Genomic DNA, 17,044 nt, shown 5'->3' on the forward strand with positions numbered 1-17,044 from the left:
GGCTCGCCTTCAAGTTTCATTATCCACTGACATTTGAGCCCCATTAGGCATTCTCCACCCCCAAAGTCCCAAACCCGATTGTAGTAAATAAAAGTCACCACCTTCACCAACAGGGTAAACAGAACAGAACAAAACAAAGGTGGTGGTAAGGAAAAGTGATATGCCCTTCCCCACCACCGACGGTTGTGAACGAGAGAGAGTAAAATGGTAAATTCCCTTTGCTTGCAAACAAGTGATTATTAGTCAACAAGATTAGAAGAAAACGATTCTCGGTTTTCAAAAACAAAAAAGTAAAAAAGGGGAGAGAGAGAGAGAGAAAGATATTTATGATTGTTTTTGATGAGTAAAGTGCGCCCACACATGGCAGCTGTCTCCAGCCCATTTTCACTCACTCATTGAATTTCACTATATATCTATCTCCTACCATTTTCACTACAACCCATCCCTTCGTTTTCTCACCATGGCAATGGCACACATGATCCTTCTCATATCCCTGCTAGTGCCATCTCTATTATGCACAGCAACAATATCAAACAATGAAGAAGCAGAGGTGCAAACCCTAAACACAAACCCATCCCACTACTACTCCAAATTCAACCCTCAGGTCCCACCCCTCAGAACACTCTCTTCCTCCAAGCGCTTCGAAGGATCTTCAGAGTTCGTGAAGCTAAAGTACCACATGGGACCCGTCCTCTCTTCTCCGATCAACATATACCTCATCTGGTACGGCAAGTGGGCCCCGTCTCAGAAGCTCCTCATCAAAGACTTCCTCCTCTCCATCTCCGCCTCCAACCGCCGCGCCGCACCCTACCCCTCCGTCGCCGACTGGTGGCGCACCGTTTCCCTCTACACCGACCAGACCGGCGCAAACATCTCCCGCTCCGTCTCCATCGCCGGCGAGTACGCCGACCTCCGCTACTCCCACGGCAACCACCTCACGCGCCTCTCCGTCCAGGAAGTAATCGCCACGGCGGTGCGCTCCAAGCCCTTCCCGGTGGACCACCGGAACGGGATCTACCTCATCCTCACGGCGGAGGACGTCACGGTCGAGGACTTCTGCCGCGCCGTCTGCGGGTTCCACTACTTCACTTTCCCATCGAAGGTGGGGTACACGCTCCCCTACGCGTGGGTGGGGAATTCGGGAAAACAATGTCCGGAAGTGTGCGCGTACCCGTTCGCGGTGCCGGGGTACATGGGAGGAGGGGGACCGGGGCAGTTATCGCCGCCGAACGGCGACGTTGGAGTGGACGGAATGGTGAGCGTGATAGGGCACGAACTGGCGGAGCTGTCGTCGAATCCGCTGGTGAACGCGTGGTACGCGGGGGAGGACCCCACTGCCCCGACGGAGATTGGTGACCTTTGCGAGGGTTTGTACGGCACGGGTGGCGGTGGCGGTTACATTGGGTCCGTAATGAAGGACAGAGAAGGAAGAACTTTTAATCTTAACGGTAGGAATGGGAGAAAGTTTTTGGTTCAGTGGATTTGGAGCCCCGTTCTCAAGGCTTGTGCTGGTCCCAATGCTTTGGATTGAATTTCATCACTCATATACACTACTACACTAGTATTCTTTCTTTCCTATGCTTACTTCCTTTGTATCATATCTAATGATGCTTTTCTTTCCCTTCTTCAGACCAAATTCATTTATATTATCATTATCGCAACCTTTTTGCACCATTTTACCTTCCTTTTTGTTCTTTTCACTGTGCTTTCTTCCCAGCTTTTCCTTGCTCCAGCGCCGCTGGCTTTCCCCCCTCCAAAATCTTGATCTCAAGGACACTCACCCTATAGATTATTAAAATCTTAGACTTATTCAAACTACATTTTTATAAAATCTTTAAACAAACAAATCTATGCTGCAAATATCAGTGCTTTAACTGATATGATTGTCACTAAATTCTTAAAATGCAAATAATCTTAATTTATTCTGTGTTGTTATCCTAATCTATTAAGATTTATTAAAAGTTCGTTACGATTATATTAGGCTCGCGAGTGCATCGTATCAAGTAATCTGGTATTCTCCTATAAATTAGGAATCTTGTCCACTGTTACTAATATAAAAGTAAAATTTTCTCTTCTTTTATAAGTTAGGTTACAGTTAATTAGTCTCTTTATATGTGCGATATGTCATTCTAAATGCATCCATGTTTATCTGTGTACACTTACCCTTATTTATGTCCATTTATTTTCCTCTTTCTTTATTTTATCATAAAAGCAACCTCTAATTTATTATCAATAAATTTTATTTATTAGTTTTTAAAAATAATTCAGTTCAATGGTGTTAATCAAAATTGTAATTTTAATGAAAAAGTAATAAAAGATTTAATATTTTCAGATTCAACATTAATAAATAATTTTTCATTTTTTAAAAGAAAATTTAAAGGGAAAAAGATTCTTTCCATTTTAGTAAGGACAACTTTAGATAGAGTACAATGATTTCTTTAGTGTCATATTTTGTTCAAAATATATTGACTTTTTGTTACACGCTCATGATTTACTATATTTTAAAATATATATATAAATATATAACCAATATGCTTTTCAGCCCAAACAAATTCATGTGATGAACCCAAAGGTGTTTACCATTACATGTCAATATATAGGTACGTTCATCTTATTACCCAAATTTTTATGGCACCGGAATTGACACAAGGACGAGGGTGTTTGTAAATATACCCTACCCTGTGTAAATCGCTATTATTGACCGACTTGAAGCTTTTATACGTGTCCGAATAGTTCTGAGATAATTCTTCAAGTATCAGGAGCTTTGTGTGAACATCATAATGGGCCCAAAAATTATTTTATAACATTATTCTCTATCTTCAAACTCAATTTGTGCAATTAATAAAAAAAAAAAGGTCAATTAGAAAAGCCATTTTCCATTAGCTAATTAAAATTTAATTTAAACTTAAGCTCCATTAGTTTATTCCATAAGCCGAGTGTGCACTATATTTTTCCAACAGCATATTGTTAGTCATTAAGTATAGATTTTCCTACTCTCTACTTTCTACCAACCAAATCAAGTATTTTGAGCTAGTATTGAAAGTGGCACATGCAAACATGAAGTCAAATAATGCAAAAAGGCTACTAAAAACAACAATCCCCCCCACTTAGGCACATGGTAATCATGACATTAATTGTGTTTGTTTCTGTTCCTTGATTGTAGGTTTTGGCATGTTTACTTTTGCTTTTGACATTATTCGATTGGATGGAATGGGTAGAAAGATCAAAGATGCATAGCAAAATTTTTGTGCCTTTTTTTGTTGATGGATTGGTCAAGTTGATGATGGGAGAGAGATGCCAATGCTCAAGGCAAGAAAATAAGGAGAGACCTTAACTCGAAAAGTGTTAACTACCCAATTCAGGCCCACTTCAATTAGAAAATTTGTTGTTCACAGCTAATCACATGTCCCACTCAGTACACAATTACACAAACTCCATCCATCCTGTGAATTATATTGATTGGCATTTATGTCTATTATTATGATTTTGGAGGATAGATTGACATTTTTTTTCTTAAGAGAATTTCATTTTATGTCTATGTGGTATTCAAATAACTCTATGATAAAACTACAATTTAAAAAATAATTCTACCCTTTTATATAAAAGTTAATCATTTGAAATAACAAATCATTTAGCTTGGAAAACATTAGGTTCTAGTGTTTCCTTTATCTTTCAAAAGGGGATGGGTCTTGCCTGTGAGGGCCACTATAAAGAGATAAAAACAGGAGAGACTTTATATTCGTTTGGTATTTATTTTTTACAATAAAATTTTCATATGATAAGTCAGTTAAAAACCATCAAGATAAAGATATTTATAATTTTCTTCGCTTTTAAATTGTAGCTATTTTGCTAAATAATGCAACAAAAATATTAACAACGCAGTTATATTTTTATTGGATATTTTAAAAATGACAAAAGTTTCCTTTTCTACCAAATATGTTACCAATGACAAAGAGCAACTAAACAAAAGACAAATAAAGTTAAAAGTAATTGGTGTTAGTTCCGTAAAAAAAATAATATTAAGGTAACAAATGATACTACATCATTTGTAACTTTCCTTCAAAGTGAAATCTGAATAAAATAGCATTGTTCTTTTTTATCGTTACAATTTTCTTGTGCAAAGCGTTTATTTAAAAGAAATTTTGATTAAAAAAACGTTCCAGGGTAAATAAAATAAACAATTTCTAATACAAATTCTCAAGTATGCAGCTATGTATTTTTCAATTACTTTATGTAAACAAAAGAATAGTATTATTGCAATTTTAACGGTTAGAGATGCTATAAAAATGCTTATATTTTTTTTCATGTAATAACTCAGGTTTTTGTACTAATTTATTAATTATATAGTATCAGAACTTTTTGATTGAGTTTACGAGTTATATTAGAGCTTGATCTTTACCTTGATATCTCCAATTTTGAAATAAATGTTAAATATAAATGTAAGGTAGAAAATAGATAGGTATATGAAGGGATGCATAAGAGATGCTGCATTAAATTATCATGTATTTTTCACTTCATGATTTTAGCTATTGAGGTAATTAGTTGATGACATCTGCAGCTAAACCATTAGTTTTTTCTTTAAAAAAATTAATTTTTTAACTTGTGTTTTCAAGCACATAAAAGGTTTATTTCACTAAAAAAATAACTTATGGAGAGCAAATTTAAAAAATATTTATCAAAAACTACTTTATAATAAGAAATTTAAAGAGCAATTAGTGTTGAATCATTCTCTAAAATAAACTTTCAAAAGATTATTTAGATAGTAGTTATTAAATAACTATTCTTTAATTTTATTATTTAAAAAAGCAGTTGACACGTGAAATCGTTAAAAAATAAAAATTAGAGAGTAGTTACTTCTTAAGGTTGAATTTTAAATAAAACTTAGAATAACATTTAGAGGAAGAATACAAATTTAGTCAAAATTTGGGATTCGAAGAAGGGCATGCAGAAAAATGTGTACCATCTGAACCAGTGAAGGGAAATTCTTCTATGGAGAATTTTTTCCTGTCGTTCCATTCATTACTATTTTTTCTGCATGCCCTTCCTCGAATCCCAAATTTTGACTAAATTTGTATTCTTCCTCTAAATGTTATTCACTTTTTTTTTAGTAATTTTATCAAGCCAGACATCTAATAAAAAATAGTAAATTTTCTATTTTTTTTACTAAGAATTAATACTACATATTTTTATTTAAAATTTGAATAAATTTAAATGAAAACCAATTTAAAAAATATTATATTTTCAAGTGTAATTTACAAAGAAAAAAACTTGCACATCTCTTCCACATTAAAGAATAATCCAACGGATCACGAGAAGTATTCAAACCACCTTGATTTCAATCATTTTAATTACGTTTCTTTTCCTTTCAGTTATTTTCAATTTGTTTTCTTTCATTTCACTTCATTTAAATCAACTTTTGATATAAAGAAATAAAGTATAAATATATTTTGAGTTTTGAATGATTGGTTTATTTTTTTGCCTTCAAAATTCATGCCGTTGAGATGCAGTATACATTACTTTGTGCAATGCATGGATTGTTTCGCTAAACGTTTTGTGTCAACCTTTCAGTGAAAATTAACAAATGGAATATGGATACTCTTAACAGCAAGCAATGATAATGTAACATAGCAACAATTTCATATGAAAAATATATTAATTTCAAGGGATATATTAATAATATAATGAAATTGGCTTTAGATCGATCGAGTTAAAATTCACCTGTGATCTTGCTACTCGATGAGCATCATCTTTTGGAACTTAACTATTTTTTATCATAAAATGTTCTCATTTCACTGAGTTGTCAGACACAGAAATTAAGTTTTACTTGACAATTTCTTTCAAACCGGAAGTGATTTATGTTTTACCATTTGGATCCTGATAGATGTTTGGACTGCTTCAACTTGCCAGAGTAGATATATACCAACCAAAGAATGTATAATATCAACCCACAACACTAAATCAATATCAATATTATGAATCGAACCTTCAACTATATATAAACGCTAGCTTTTTGGCCTATACATTACTTCAATAAAATTAGACTTTGCAAAAATTACATATTAAAAAAACTCAGATGAAGTTGTTAAGATCTTATATATGGAACACCTTGCCATGAATATTTAGAAATTGGAGTAATGTAGTTAACAATAGGATAATGTATGGTTCTAATATGAAAAGCTGAGTCACACGACGGAGATGTTGTGATCCATAGTGTGAATGTTGGCTCAATTTTAGATTAAACGCTCATTTAAGTTATCTTGATTATTGTTAAAAATATGAAAAACTGAGCCAGCCAATGAACTTGATCATTGTTAGTTGTTATATATGCAAACATCGTATAAAATAAACAATTTAAATATTGCCTTCTTTTTAGTTAAAAGTAATAATTTTCCTTGTCTTTCTTTTAAAGACCTAAGACTACTTGACCTCATCATAATTATTCTTAATCGGACTAATTAAGTTCGAATTATAAATTTAAACTTAACTAATATTTTTAAAATATGATCCAACTCGACCCGTGAATAATCCTACATGGCATCATCAATTTGATTATTTTGTCGAAGTAATTCCTTCACGCATAGAAAGCGAAATCAAATATATCATTTCTATTACTTACAAATGAAATTACTTTCAGTATTTGATTGAAAACTAAATGCTACTTTTTAAATCTTCTTTTCAAATAATACTAGTTTTTTAGGAATCAATTTAGAGAAAAAAAATTTAATAATTTTTATAATTGACCAAATTAACGTCATTTTATATTGTTGATGAACTAACAAATTGTCAATTTTATGCAATTACCAAATTAATTAATTTCGTAAATATTTTGGAATTAGACTGGATGATTACTCTCTTGTGTATTTGTATTGATTAAAAAAAATTGTATCCACTACTTTAAGTTTTTCATTTTCTTCCAAAGCTCTATATCCTAATTAATTAATTATATATGTTTAGATGTTTAACATCAATTAAGAATCCAAGCCATTAATTATATATGTTTAGATTTTTAACATTAATTAAGAATCCAAGTGTTTGGGATAAGGAAAATTTTCTAAGTTAAAAATCATCTTGAAGGAAACTACATCTCAACAAGTTTTGAGGGTCAAGAAGGAGCCAAAGATAAACCTGAACATAAGAGAATATTGGAAGATCTTTGGTTTTAATTAAAAAGAACACATTTCGAGCTATTTTAAGAGATTTTTGTCACATTGTTGATTTTTCTCTAAACTGCTTGAAAGACAAGAAAATATTCTAAGACCACAAAACTAAAGGCTTTTTCGAGAAGTTTTGAGGAGTTCTTAAGTCACTGACACAAAAAACTACTCGAAAAATAGAACTGGCAAGAAAATATTCCAAGTCCACAGAACTGATGGTTTTTCGAGGAGTTTTGAGGAGTTTTTAAGTCCCTGACACCCAAAGCTGCTCGAAAAACAGGACTAACAGGAAAATATTCTAAGTCTACAAAAAACTGATGGCTTTTCGAGGAATATTTGATGAGTTTCCAAGTACCTGACACCCAAAACTGCTCGAAAAGCAGGAAGTGGTAAGAAAATATTCTAAGTCTACAAAAAACTGATGGCTTTTCGAGGAATATTTGATGAGTTTCCAAGTACCTGACACCCAAAACTGCTCGAAAAGCAGGAAGTGGTAAGAAAATATTCTAAGTCCACAAACTTGGCTGAGTTCCAGATTTCCTCCAGAATCGCTCGAAAAATAAGAAGTGGTCAGAAAATATTCTAAGTCCACAAATCTGGTCGAGCTCAAGAGTCTCTCCAAAATTGCTCGAAAAATAGAAATGAGCAAAATGTTCTAAGTCCACAAGACCCAGACAAACTCTCAAAACTCCAGAATAGCTCGAAAAGAGAAGTCAAGAAGAAACTATTCCAAGGCCATAACATTAAAAGAGTTTTTCTAGGTTTCTCTCAGAAATACTCGAAAGATAGGAGTATTGAAAAATCCAAAAGCGGTTACCAGTAGTTATCAACATTCACCACTACGCAAAGGAGATCATGGGCGATAGCGGTTACAGCTCCAACAAACAGCACGATCACAAGCAATCGTGGATAGTGAGCATCAACAGTTGAAGGCAGTTACTAAGAAGTGCCCGCAAAAGGTGGAAAACGGTGGTGATCTTCATGTCTATAAATACTACAAAGCATTATTTCACAAGGGACGACTTTTTGCACCCAGACACCGCACCTAAACACTCTGAGACGCTGAAACCCTGCACCGCGCCAGACACCAGCTACAAGGAGACCTACGGTGGCCGCTGTTCGCCATTGCGAGGAGTCGTACGTTTATATTCACGCACCTTTAAATCTCTACATTTACCTTTCTGCATTTTAATTTCAGTATTCGTTGCTTGTATCTTTGTACACTCTTGGCTTCCTGTTTGTTACATTTTTGTAAAAGCATCTACGTTTGATTTAATTCTGCACATTTATTATTCACTATTCCCGCTTAATACTCTTTTACGCCGTTAATTTGAGCATCACGTTAACAACACACTTAAAAGAACCCAAAGAGGACCTAAATCCAGTCCCCAGATTGATCTTTGAATTATTTGTTTATAACTGTCATTTTTCACCGTAAACACCAAGCTATCGATTTTATCCAACAATAGCACTATTTAAGAAATAATGTTTAGTCAAACCTTAATTCACGATACGTTTTTTTCTCCAATACTAGTAGTAGCTCTTCAGCTCAATAAGCAACTTAAAAAATCAAATTTCAGAAACCTTTGAAAGGTCAATTAATACATTTTATGAAAATCATGTAATAAATGTTTCAAGGGACAACAATTGTATGCACACTCTTACAACTTCAGCACAATAGTAGCACAAGATCAAAGAAACTGCAAAACCAGCAAACCTGCTGGGAGTAATAATCTCTTCTATTTTTGCACACCACCTAAGATTAACTATTGAAACCTTAAATAAATTTCTTCCTTTAAGATAGCCTCCCAAAAAAAACAAGAGGTTATTTTAGGAACCAATGGTTGCCACTTTAGGCACATGAACAGGAAACTCATGAATCTCATTCATCCAAGGATTCTTCTCCTTTGCTGGATTAATGGTCCTCAATGCACGCCACACTGCACTGTTGCACTTGAACCCAGAACCAAATGCAATCTGCCAAGTCCTGTCACCCTTTCTGATCCTCCCTTTAGCTTCAGTGTAGGCCAATTCATACCACAATGAACTGCTAGAAGTGTTACCAAACCTGTAAAGAGTCATTCTTGAAGGCTCCATATGCCAATCAGTGAGCTCTAGATTTTTCTCCAATTCATCCAACACAGCTCTTCCTCCAGCATGGATGCAAAAGTGCTCAAAAGCTAGCTTAAAATCTGGGATGTATGGTTTTATTTTCATCTTGAACACTTTTCTAGCAACCAAAGTTGCAAAAAACAATAGCTGCTCTGACATAGGAAGCACTAATGGGCCAAGTGTTGTGATGTTAGTCTTGAGGGCTTCTCCAGCTACAGCCATTAAGTCCTTTGAGAGTGAAACACCAATTGTTTTCTTCTCATCTTCTTCTTGAAACACACAACCATAAGATTTGTCATCTGCACCCTTATGAGTACGCACTGTATGGATAAGTTGATATTTGGCTCTTCTGCGATCAGAAGGCCTGTTGGAGAGGAGAACTGCAGCTCCACCCATTCTAAAGAGACAATTTGAGACTAGCATTGGCCGGTTGTTGCCAAAATACCAGTTGAGAGTGATATTCTCCATGCTCACCACTAAGGCATAAGAGTTTGGATGAACCTATATAGAATTGTCATAGAAAAATGAATAATTAGCCCTTAATACTTTGAAATAGAGCAATCCAGAGATAGTCATGAGTGCGTATATCCACATCATGAACAAATAAAAAACAAAGAATCAAGTGAACGAAACAATCAATTAAATCGCTTTTGATTAGTTATTATTATAGATGAACAGGAATTGTTCGTATGTCAAGATCATAAAGAGGTGGACAATTAGGAAGCCATACTATAGACACATCTAAAAAGGGTCCATTTCTTTGGGATACTTGTCGCTAGGGATTGTATTAAATTGGGTGGCTAACCGCTAACCTAACAAAAACTGCCAGCAAAATGGACAAAGAACATGGACCAACTGGACATGTGGACAACTGGTGCTACAATTGCCACAAGATACACCTACACACTAAGGGCCTACATGTGGCCCCACATGATGTTTATATAGAACATCCTGCTACAAGATTTCCATTTGATTTTCAATTTGGCCACATGAAGATATAGACTATACAGACATGCATGCTAGACAGTTACGGTAGATGAAGTTATAGCTATATGAATGAAAATAACCAATAGTAAGATTAAAGAGGGGATAATCAAAATTTTTGAAAGAATAGAAGTGCAAACCTGCAGGAGCTGCTTGGCAAGGTCTATAGAGATAAGGCCAGCACTGCAACCCATGCCACCGAGATTATAACTTAGGATATTCCCTCTTAGCTTGTAGTGGTTCACAATCATAGCAGAAAGTGACGGTGTGGGATTGAACAAGCTGCAATTCACCACCAAAATGCCAATATCCTTAGCCTTGACCCCAGTTTTGGCTAGAAGCTGATCAATGGCTCCAAACATCACTTCCTCAGCTTCTTTCCTTGCTTCAGCCATACAAGGGTTTGGTGGAACACTCAAGATTGCTGGAGGCAAGTAAGTCTTCTGTCCCAAACCAGACCTCTCAAGTATCTTCTTCTGAAAGGCCAAGTTCTCCTCTGAGAAGACCCCGGTTAACTCAGACCTTTCCATGAAAATCTCCCTTGTGCAAGTGCAGTCTGGCTCTGGCTTGTAACATGCAAAATCCACCAAGTAAACCCCTCTTGGGCGGCTCATGAAGTAGAGAGTAACAAGGAATACTATAAGACTTGAACATAGAGTCACAGACACAAGATTGAACTTGAGGTTTTCCCATAGTTGGACAACATCTTGGAGAGAGATTGTTGACAGATGAGCAGAAGCTAGCCCAAAAAGGGGTATGAGCAAAAGGTACATAGCATTGGAAATTACGTAGTGGTAACCAAGCTTCACATACTTAAGTCTCACAGATAGTAGAAAGTTGGGAAGTTTTCTTCTTTCTCTTGAAGCTTCAACAGAAACGGTTCCTGAATCATTCTTATGATCTGCCATGAGGAGGGGGAACTCTCTGGAAATGGGCTTATTGGGTTTGTATAAAGCAGGAAAATGGATGAAAACAAGGGATACAATTGTTTAAAATCAAAAGAGTGTGGCTCTGAGTTCTCTTTCTCAACGGGAAATTTTTTATTTTGGTAAAGTACTCAACTTTGGAAGAGATCGAGTATATGTGAGGCTAAGAATGTGACTGAATGAGAACAAAAGTGAGAAAAAGATCAATGGGTTGCAAAATTATGAAGGATGACAGGGTTTTAAAGGGTGGGAAGAGAGAGAGAGAGAGAGGAGGAGGAGGAGGAGGATAGTCGATACAACTACCCCAACGAACTTTTAATTGTTACATGCGGAGGCATTGAATAAGCCAACTGGGAAAATAGGCTTCACATTTGGGTTTTGTAACGTTATTTAACCTTGTTCTTTCCATGTTATTGCTGTTTTGCCACTTTATTTTTTGGCCAAGTATTCTCATTTCGCGTTCATTTATAGACACGAGTACAACACTGCCACAGCACATGCATGCGTGTTAATATTAAGATCGGTAAACAGTCCACCCTTTGGGTCAAAATCATACGTTATTGATTGGTGAACTATAAAAATAAATGATGTTTATGCGTCTCTTCTTTCTGTTTCCTCTTCCTTTTCGCTTTCGTTCCAGAGAGGAAAGCCTCCATCCTATGTGCGCTGTTTCACACTTTTAAGCAACCCCTCCCCCCTAAGTATGCTACCTAAGCTTTTTATATTGTTGCTTAACTAGAGCTTAATTCAATTCTCTTTCTGGTTATAATTGTTGAACAGAATCTGCAGTTTAAACACTTCAAAGAAAAAGGGAAAAGAGATTCAACATTCATCAGTAAAAAATTTACTCAATGACCGTTTCAACATAGTCGGTTGTTGCATCGTGCAATAAGTATGAGATTATTTAAATCCCAATTGGGAAAGAGTATATCATCCCTTCAATTTTACCCTTGTTATAAATATATGTATTTTTATCTTAATTGATTGCTTTTTTATATATAATTACCCATCTTAAACTTTAATTTTGGTTCAAATAATCATTATTTTTTTCTGATTTTATAATTAGATACCTTAAATTTTAAATATACTACAATTGGCCCTTAAACTTTATTCTTTTTTAAAATAGTCAATTTTGTAAATTAAATTAGATTTAAATTTTCAAAGAAAAGATCAATAACTTATTTACCATAAAACTCAATCGATCATTTGTATTTTTTTTTTATTTAATTCATTTTTTGAAACATCATAGCATGAAAAACCCTACATTCAAGGCTAAATACAAAGAAAAATAATAAATATTATATGCTATAAATTTATATTATATCATCAATATTTTGTTACTATATTTCCCTCTTAAAATTATTGCCGTTATATTATTATTACTATGATTATATACTAGTATTATAATATCATATATATATATATACCCATTTTTCTTCTATTATTTTTAGTGGTTTTTTCTTAAATTCAAAATATTTATTATGTTTTTATGTTTAAAAAATAAAATATAAGAAAAAATAATTAACTAATATTTAAGATAGATCAATGGTTAATATTTTTTATTAATTTAACTCTAACTTAGTTAATTTATAGAAGGAGTTATTTGTAAAATATATAAAATTTAAGAATTAATTTAAAAAATAATGTTTAAAGTGTCTATTTATAAATTTAATAAAGTTTAAGGCTCAATTAAATCAAAATTAAAATATATGATATCTATCTGCAAAAATAATAACATTCAAAAATAATTAGAACAAAATTAAAATTTAAAATATGGATTAATTTACAAACTCTCTTCCCGAGCTGATTGTGCAAACTCTAAATTCTGGGAGTAAATTTGAGTATTTAAATAGACAGCTTGAAGACTACATAAGAGTGCCACGTTTCTGCAGTTTTATTAATCTACATTTAAAGCCCCTAAATTTGGAATTGCTCAATTGTTCTGGATGTTTACTAACTTTTGCCCTAAGCACTGTACCTTGTTCAACTCAATTATTGCCATTTACTACATAGGCATCGTGTGGTCATTAATATCAAAAGCTAAAACCATCCAAGGGTCAATGTTTATCTCTAAAATGTACTATGTCATATCTCTAAGGTCAGCTTCCTGGTTAGTACTTTTAGGCTTATCCTCTAGTATAAAATAATACAATAGTGATTTTTTTATTTTAATATTTATTTAACTGATAAAAATTGATAAATATATTTTTAAAGCTTATTTTATCTATTTCTTAAGTATAAATTTTATTATATGAGAAAGTTTGAGTTAGAAATCAATAAAATAAAATAATATATTACTTCCTTTTATCTCTTTTATAAGAAACTAAATAAGTATATATATTTTTAGTTCTAATTATAAAGAATATAAAATAAATTTAAAATATATTAATTGTTAAACTTTTTTTATATTATTTATTAGTATCATTAAATATACAAGTGATAATTATACTATTTAATATCATAAATATTTTTAAAATAAAATTTATATTTATAAAAAAATATAATTAATTTAATTATTTTCCTTAATTCTTGTGATTTAGTTTTTTTTTTTATAAAAAGTCTGAAAAATTACTGTATAATTTGTTATTCAAACATGTATCAGGCATATTTTTTCTATTTTTATCTTATAATATTTTTATTTAATTGTTATATATTTATTATCTTTTATATTGTCATGTTTTTATCATAAAAGTAGAGTATTGAATATATACTTGACACATTTATAAATTGGTAGACAGAGATCACAAGGGTGTTCAGGCAATTGACACTTGTTAATTCTTTTTCTTCGAATAACACTGATTATTTTGTATCGATCACCGAACAGTTTTGAGTTGATGTTTTATAAGTATTTTTACGTCCAAAGAAGAACAAGAGCACGTGTGACTTCTGTAGTTTAGTTCAAAAGCATCTCAGACAAAATTAGAGATTGTATACCACCACACGTCAGGTTTATTAATTTAAATATGAGATATAAAAGTTATAATTACGTTAATATGTTATTTGTGACAATTTTACGGAACTGTGAATTTTGAAAAGTTATTGGTGGCTATTTTTGGAGAGTCTACAATATTTAAATATGCTAGGCTTTGACGTGATAAAGCGTGAATGCTGAATAGGAAATTTGCAGAGTGAAAAATTGCCAAACAATTTTTAGAGCTATATAATGATCTTTTTAATCATAAACTCATGTGCGGAAAGAATGTAGAAGAGAGAAACTAAGATGGAAGAGTGAAGAAAGAATTGACGATAAAAAAAGAGAAAAATAATGAAAATAAAAGAAAAAAAGAGTTAAAAAATAAAAAAAATTCAAAAAAATATTTAGTTTAATTTTTTTAAAAAATATATTGATTAACAAATTTCTTTAATATGGTTTGTGATACAATTATGAATTCAGAAAAGCACATCTCAAAATTACTACGAGCTGAAAATGTAAGTAATTTTTATGATTTATGTTATTAAAATAAAATTTTGTAATTATGGCTAGTTATTAAATATTATATTTAGTGATTAAATATCTAATATGATTAAATATTTTAAAATGATGATAATTTAAATAATGTATTTAATGATTAATTATTTTTTTATGTCAGGTAACGAGACTATTACGACCTCGTTACTTAGTGATAACACCGCCTAGACCTGAGATATATGACATTTTACATAATCTTGGACTTTATCGTCTTGCACAAATATGTTAAATGCATATAAATGGTGGGCTTGCACTTGTTGAATGTTGAAGACCAGAAACACATATATTCTATCTTCCTTGTGGAGAAGGCACAGTAACATTAAAAGATGTTGATATGTTGCTTGGACTGTAAATCAATGGTCTACCTGTTAGTGGTTCTACTAATCCGAATATTATAGCATTGCAGGATATGTGTGAATAGTTACTAGGTAGTCGGCCTGTATCTAACGATGTTGAAGATTCAAAAATAAGATTGAAGTGGATCACGCAATATTTTGGTTGGCTTCCTACTAATTTTGACCATAGGATAGCACAACATACTTGTGGATACATACTTTCTTTGTTGAGACATGTTCTAATGCCGAATAAAAGTAATTCAATAGTCTATGAAAATTTTTTACAATTGTTGGTGAATGTTGATGAAATTGGAATATATAGTTGGGGTTTAGCATGTCTTGCCTTTCTGTATAGAGGTCTAGATTGTGGTTCACGATAAGATGCTAAAGAAATTTATGAATGCTTAATACTACTGTAGGTATGGACATGACACCAACTCCCATGGTTTGCTCTAATACCTGGTGAACCAATAATATTTCCACTTGCACTTGGATAGCGACACATTCGATATCTAACCAATACTTCATATAGAGACCTTGGAAATGTTAGAGTGACATTAGATAAAATGGGACTTCATGAGATACCAGTTAACATATGTTAACTCTTGTTAAATAATTTTGTACCTCTTTCACATTACTAAGGTATATATAATGTATTTTGTGTTAATGTAGTTTCTATGGTGACTATATGAGGATGAAGCTATTGACGTAGTTATTCCAGATTACGTGAGAGGCGAACGTCTATTATGGTCAACTGTAAGCCTATTGATATGCTTTGAGGTTGTAGAGTGGCATGCAGCTAACCGTGTAATGTGTCAATATAGATTTGCTCAGCCTATTCCTCTTCTGTCCCAAAGTCTTGAGGGAATCCACAACAAAGGCTTGTGTGGTTTAAGAGAACCAAAGAATTGGAGATTAATACATGATGATTGAGTGACAATGTAGGAACAACGATATCAATGTACATTAGAAGGAATGCCAATTAACAACTATTATCCTTTGAATGAGTATTGGAGTTGGTACACAATCTATGCAATGAATTGGTTGTCCCTACAATGGAACAACCACAATCTCAATAACAACAGTGCCTGTTAGAGCAAAATTTCATGTCTCTACCCACGCAGTAACAGGGGATTCCACCATCCTCAGTTCAACCAAATGAGGAGTTATATTGGTCACCGCACATGAACTAGTGACATCCATTTTAATGGGATGAACAACCCCAACCTTCACGCATGTCTATGGATAGAAGAGTTATTCGTCGTGGCTCCAAAAGTAGAGGATTGCTGAGAAGGAGATATATTGATTGTAGCACTGGAAGTGTCATGTCTCATGGGTTTTTATGCACATATGACTTTGTCATTGATGATGACACACATGGTCAAGACATTCTTCACTATGGAATTGACTTTAATGAGAACACAATCATGGAAGAAACAGCTATTGATGAATAAGTTTATCGACCAGAACCAGTTACTCCAAGTGAGCAATGCTCCATACCAATCATGTCTTTGGAGATGACATAACAAACATTTACAGGTGCATCTGCAAATGTGTCCGATGTAAAACCTACATCACATGAAGAAGAGACAACTGATGCCACAGATGAGCAGGGTGTAGAGGATGATGGACCTAGAGGAGGAAAACGAAGGGATTTTTTTTTCACGCATGTTATGTCCGTTTACTCATGCCCCTGTGAGTTGGTACACAATCTTCGAAAAAAATTGGCAGTAATGTGTCTGATATAATACATATAGAATGCCTTTGGAGGTTTCCACTATCCATTGCTTCGTCTTATTGCTGCATTACTTGACTTGTGACGATCAGAAATAATGCCAACACCATCTTGCTTCACGACATATTTGCGTAAATTATCAAGAAAAAATTGTCAACCATCTGCAGTTTCTCCTTCAATAATAGCAAAGGTAATATTGGTATTATATTTTGATTGTCATCTTGTGCAACTGCTACTAATAGAGCTCATTTGTATTGTTTATATAAATATGTCCCATCGAGCTGCACAAGTGATTTGCAGTGTCTAAATGCTCTAATACAAGGACCAAA

General features: G+C 33.4%; 2 protein-coding genes across 3 annotated transcripts; one reads left to right on the plus strand and one right to left on the minus strand.

The window, feature by feature from the left end:
• The first annotated feature begins 357 nt into the window (after positions 1-357).
• LOC113872015 (protein EXORDIUM-like 5) lies at positions 358-2,196 on the plus strand. Its single transcript, XM_027509173.1, has one exon. It carries the CDS (start codon positions 461-463, stop codon positions 1,529-1,531), a length of 1,071 nt encoding a protein of 356 aa, XP_027364974.1. The 5' UTR covers positions 358-460; the 3' UTR covers positions 1,532-2,196.
• On the minus strand, positions 1,015-11,504 carry LOC113872014 (3-ketoacyl-CoA synthase 11-like). 2 transcript variants are annotated; one of them, XM_027509172.1, is made up of 3 exons: positions 10,391-11,359; positions 9,006-9,767; positions 1,015-1,053 (listed from the first exon to the last, which is right to left on the minus strand). In XM_027509172.1, the coding sequence occupies exons 1-3, from the start codon at positions 11,156-11,158 to the stop codon at positions 1,015-1,017; spliced, it is 1,569 nt and encodes a 522-aa protein (XP_027364973.1). In that variant the 5' UTR covers positions 11,159-11,359. The 2 variants fall into 2 exon arrangements, with proteins under 2 accessions (XP_027364973.1, XP_027364972.1); XM_027509171.1 differs by lacking the exon at positions 1,015-1,053 and having other exon boundaries at positions 8,513-9,767; positions 10,391-11,504.
• Positions 11,505-17,044: the final 5,540 nt, after the last annotated feature.

This window comes from Abrus precatorius, unplaced genomic scaffold (genome assembly GCF_003935025.1).
Source record: "Abrus precatorius isolate BTA unplaced genomic scaffold, Abrus_2018 Scaffold7, whole genome shotgun sequence".
Lineage (NCBI taxonomy): Eukaryota > Viridiplantae > Streptophyta > Magnoliopsida > Fabales > Fabaceae > Abrus > Abrus precatorius.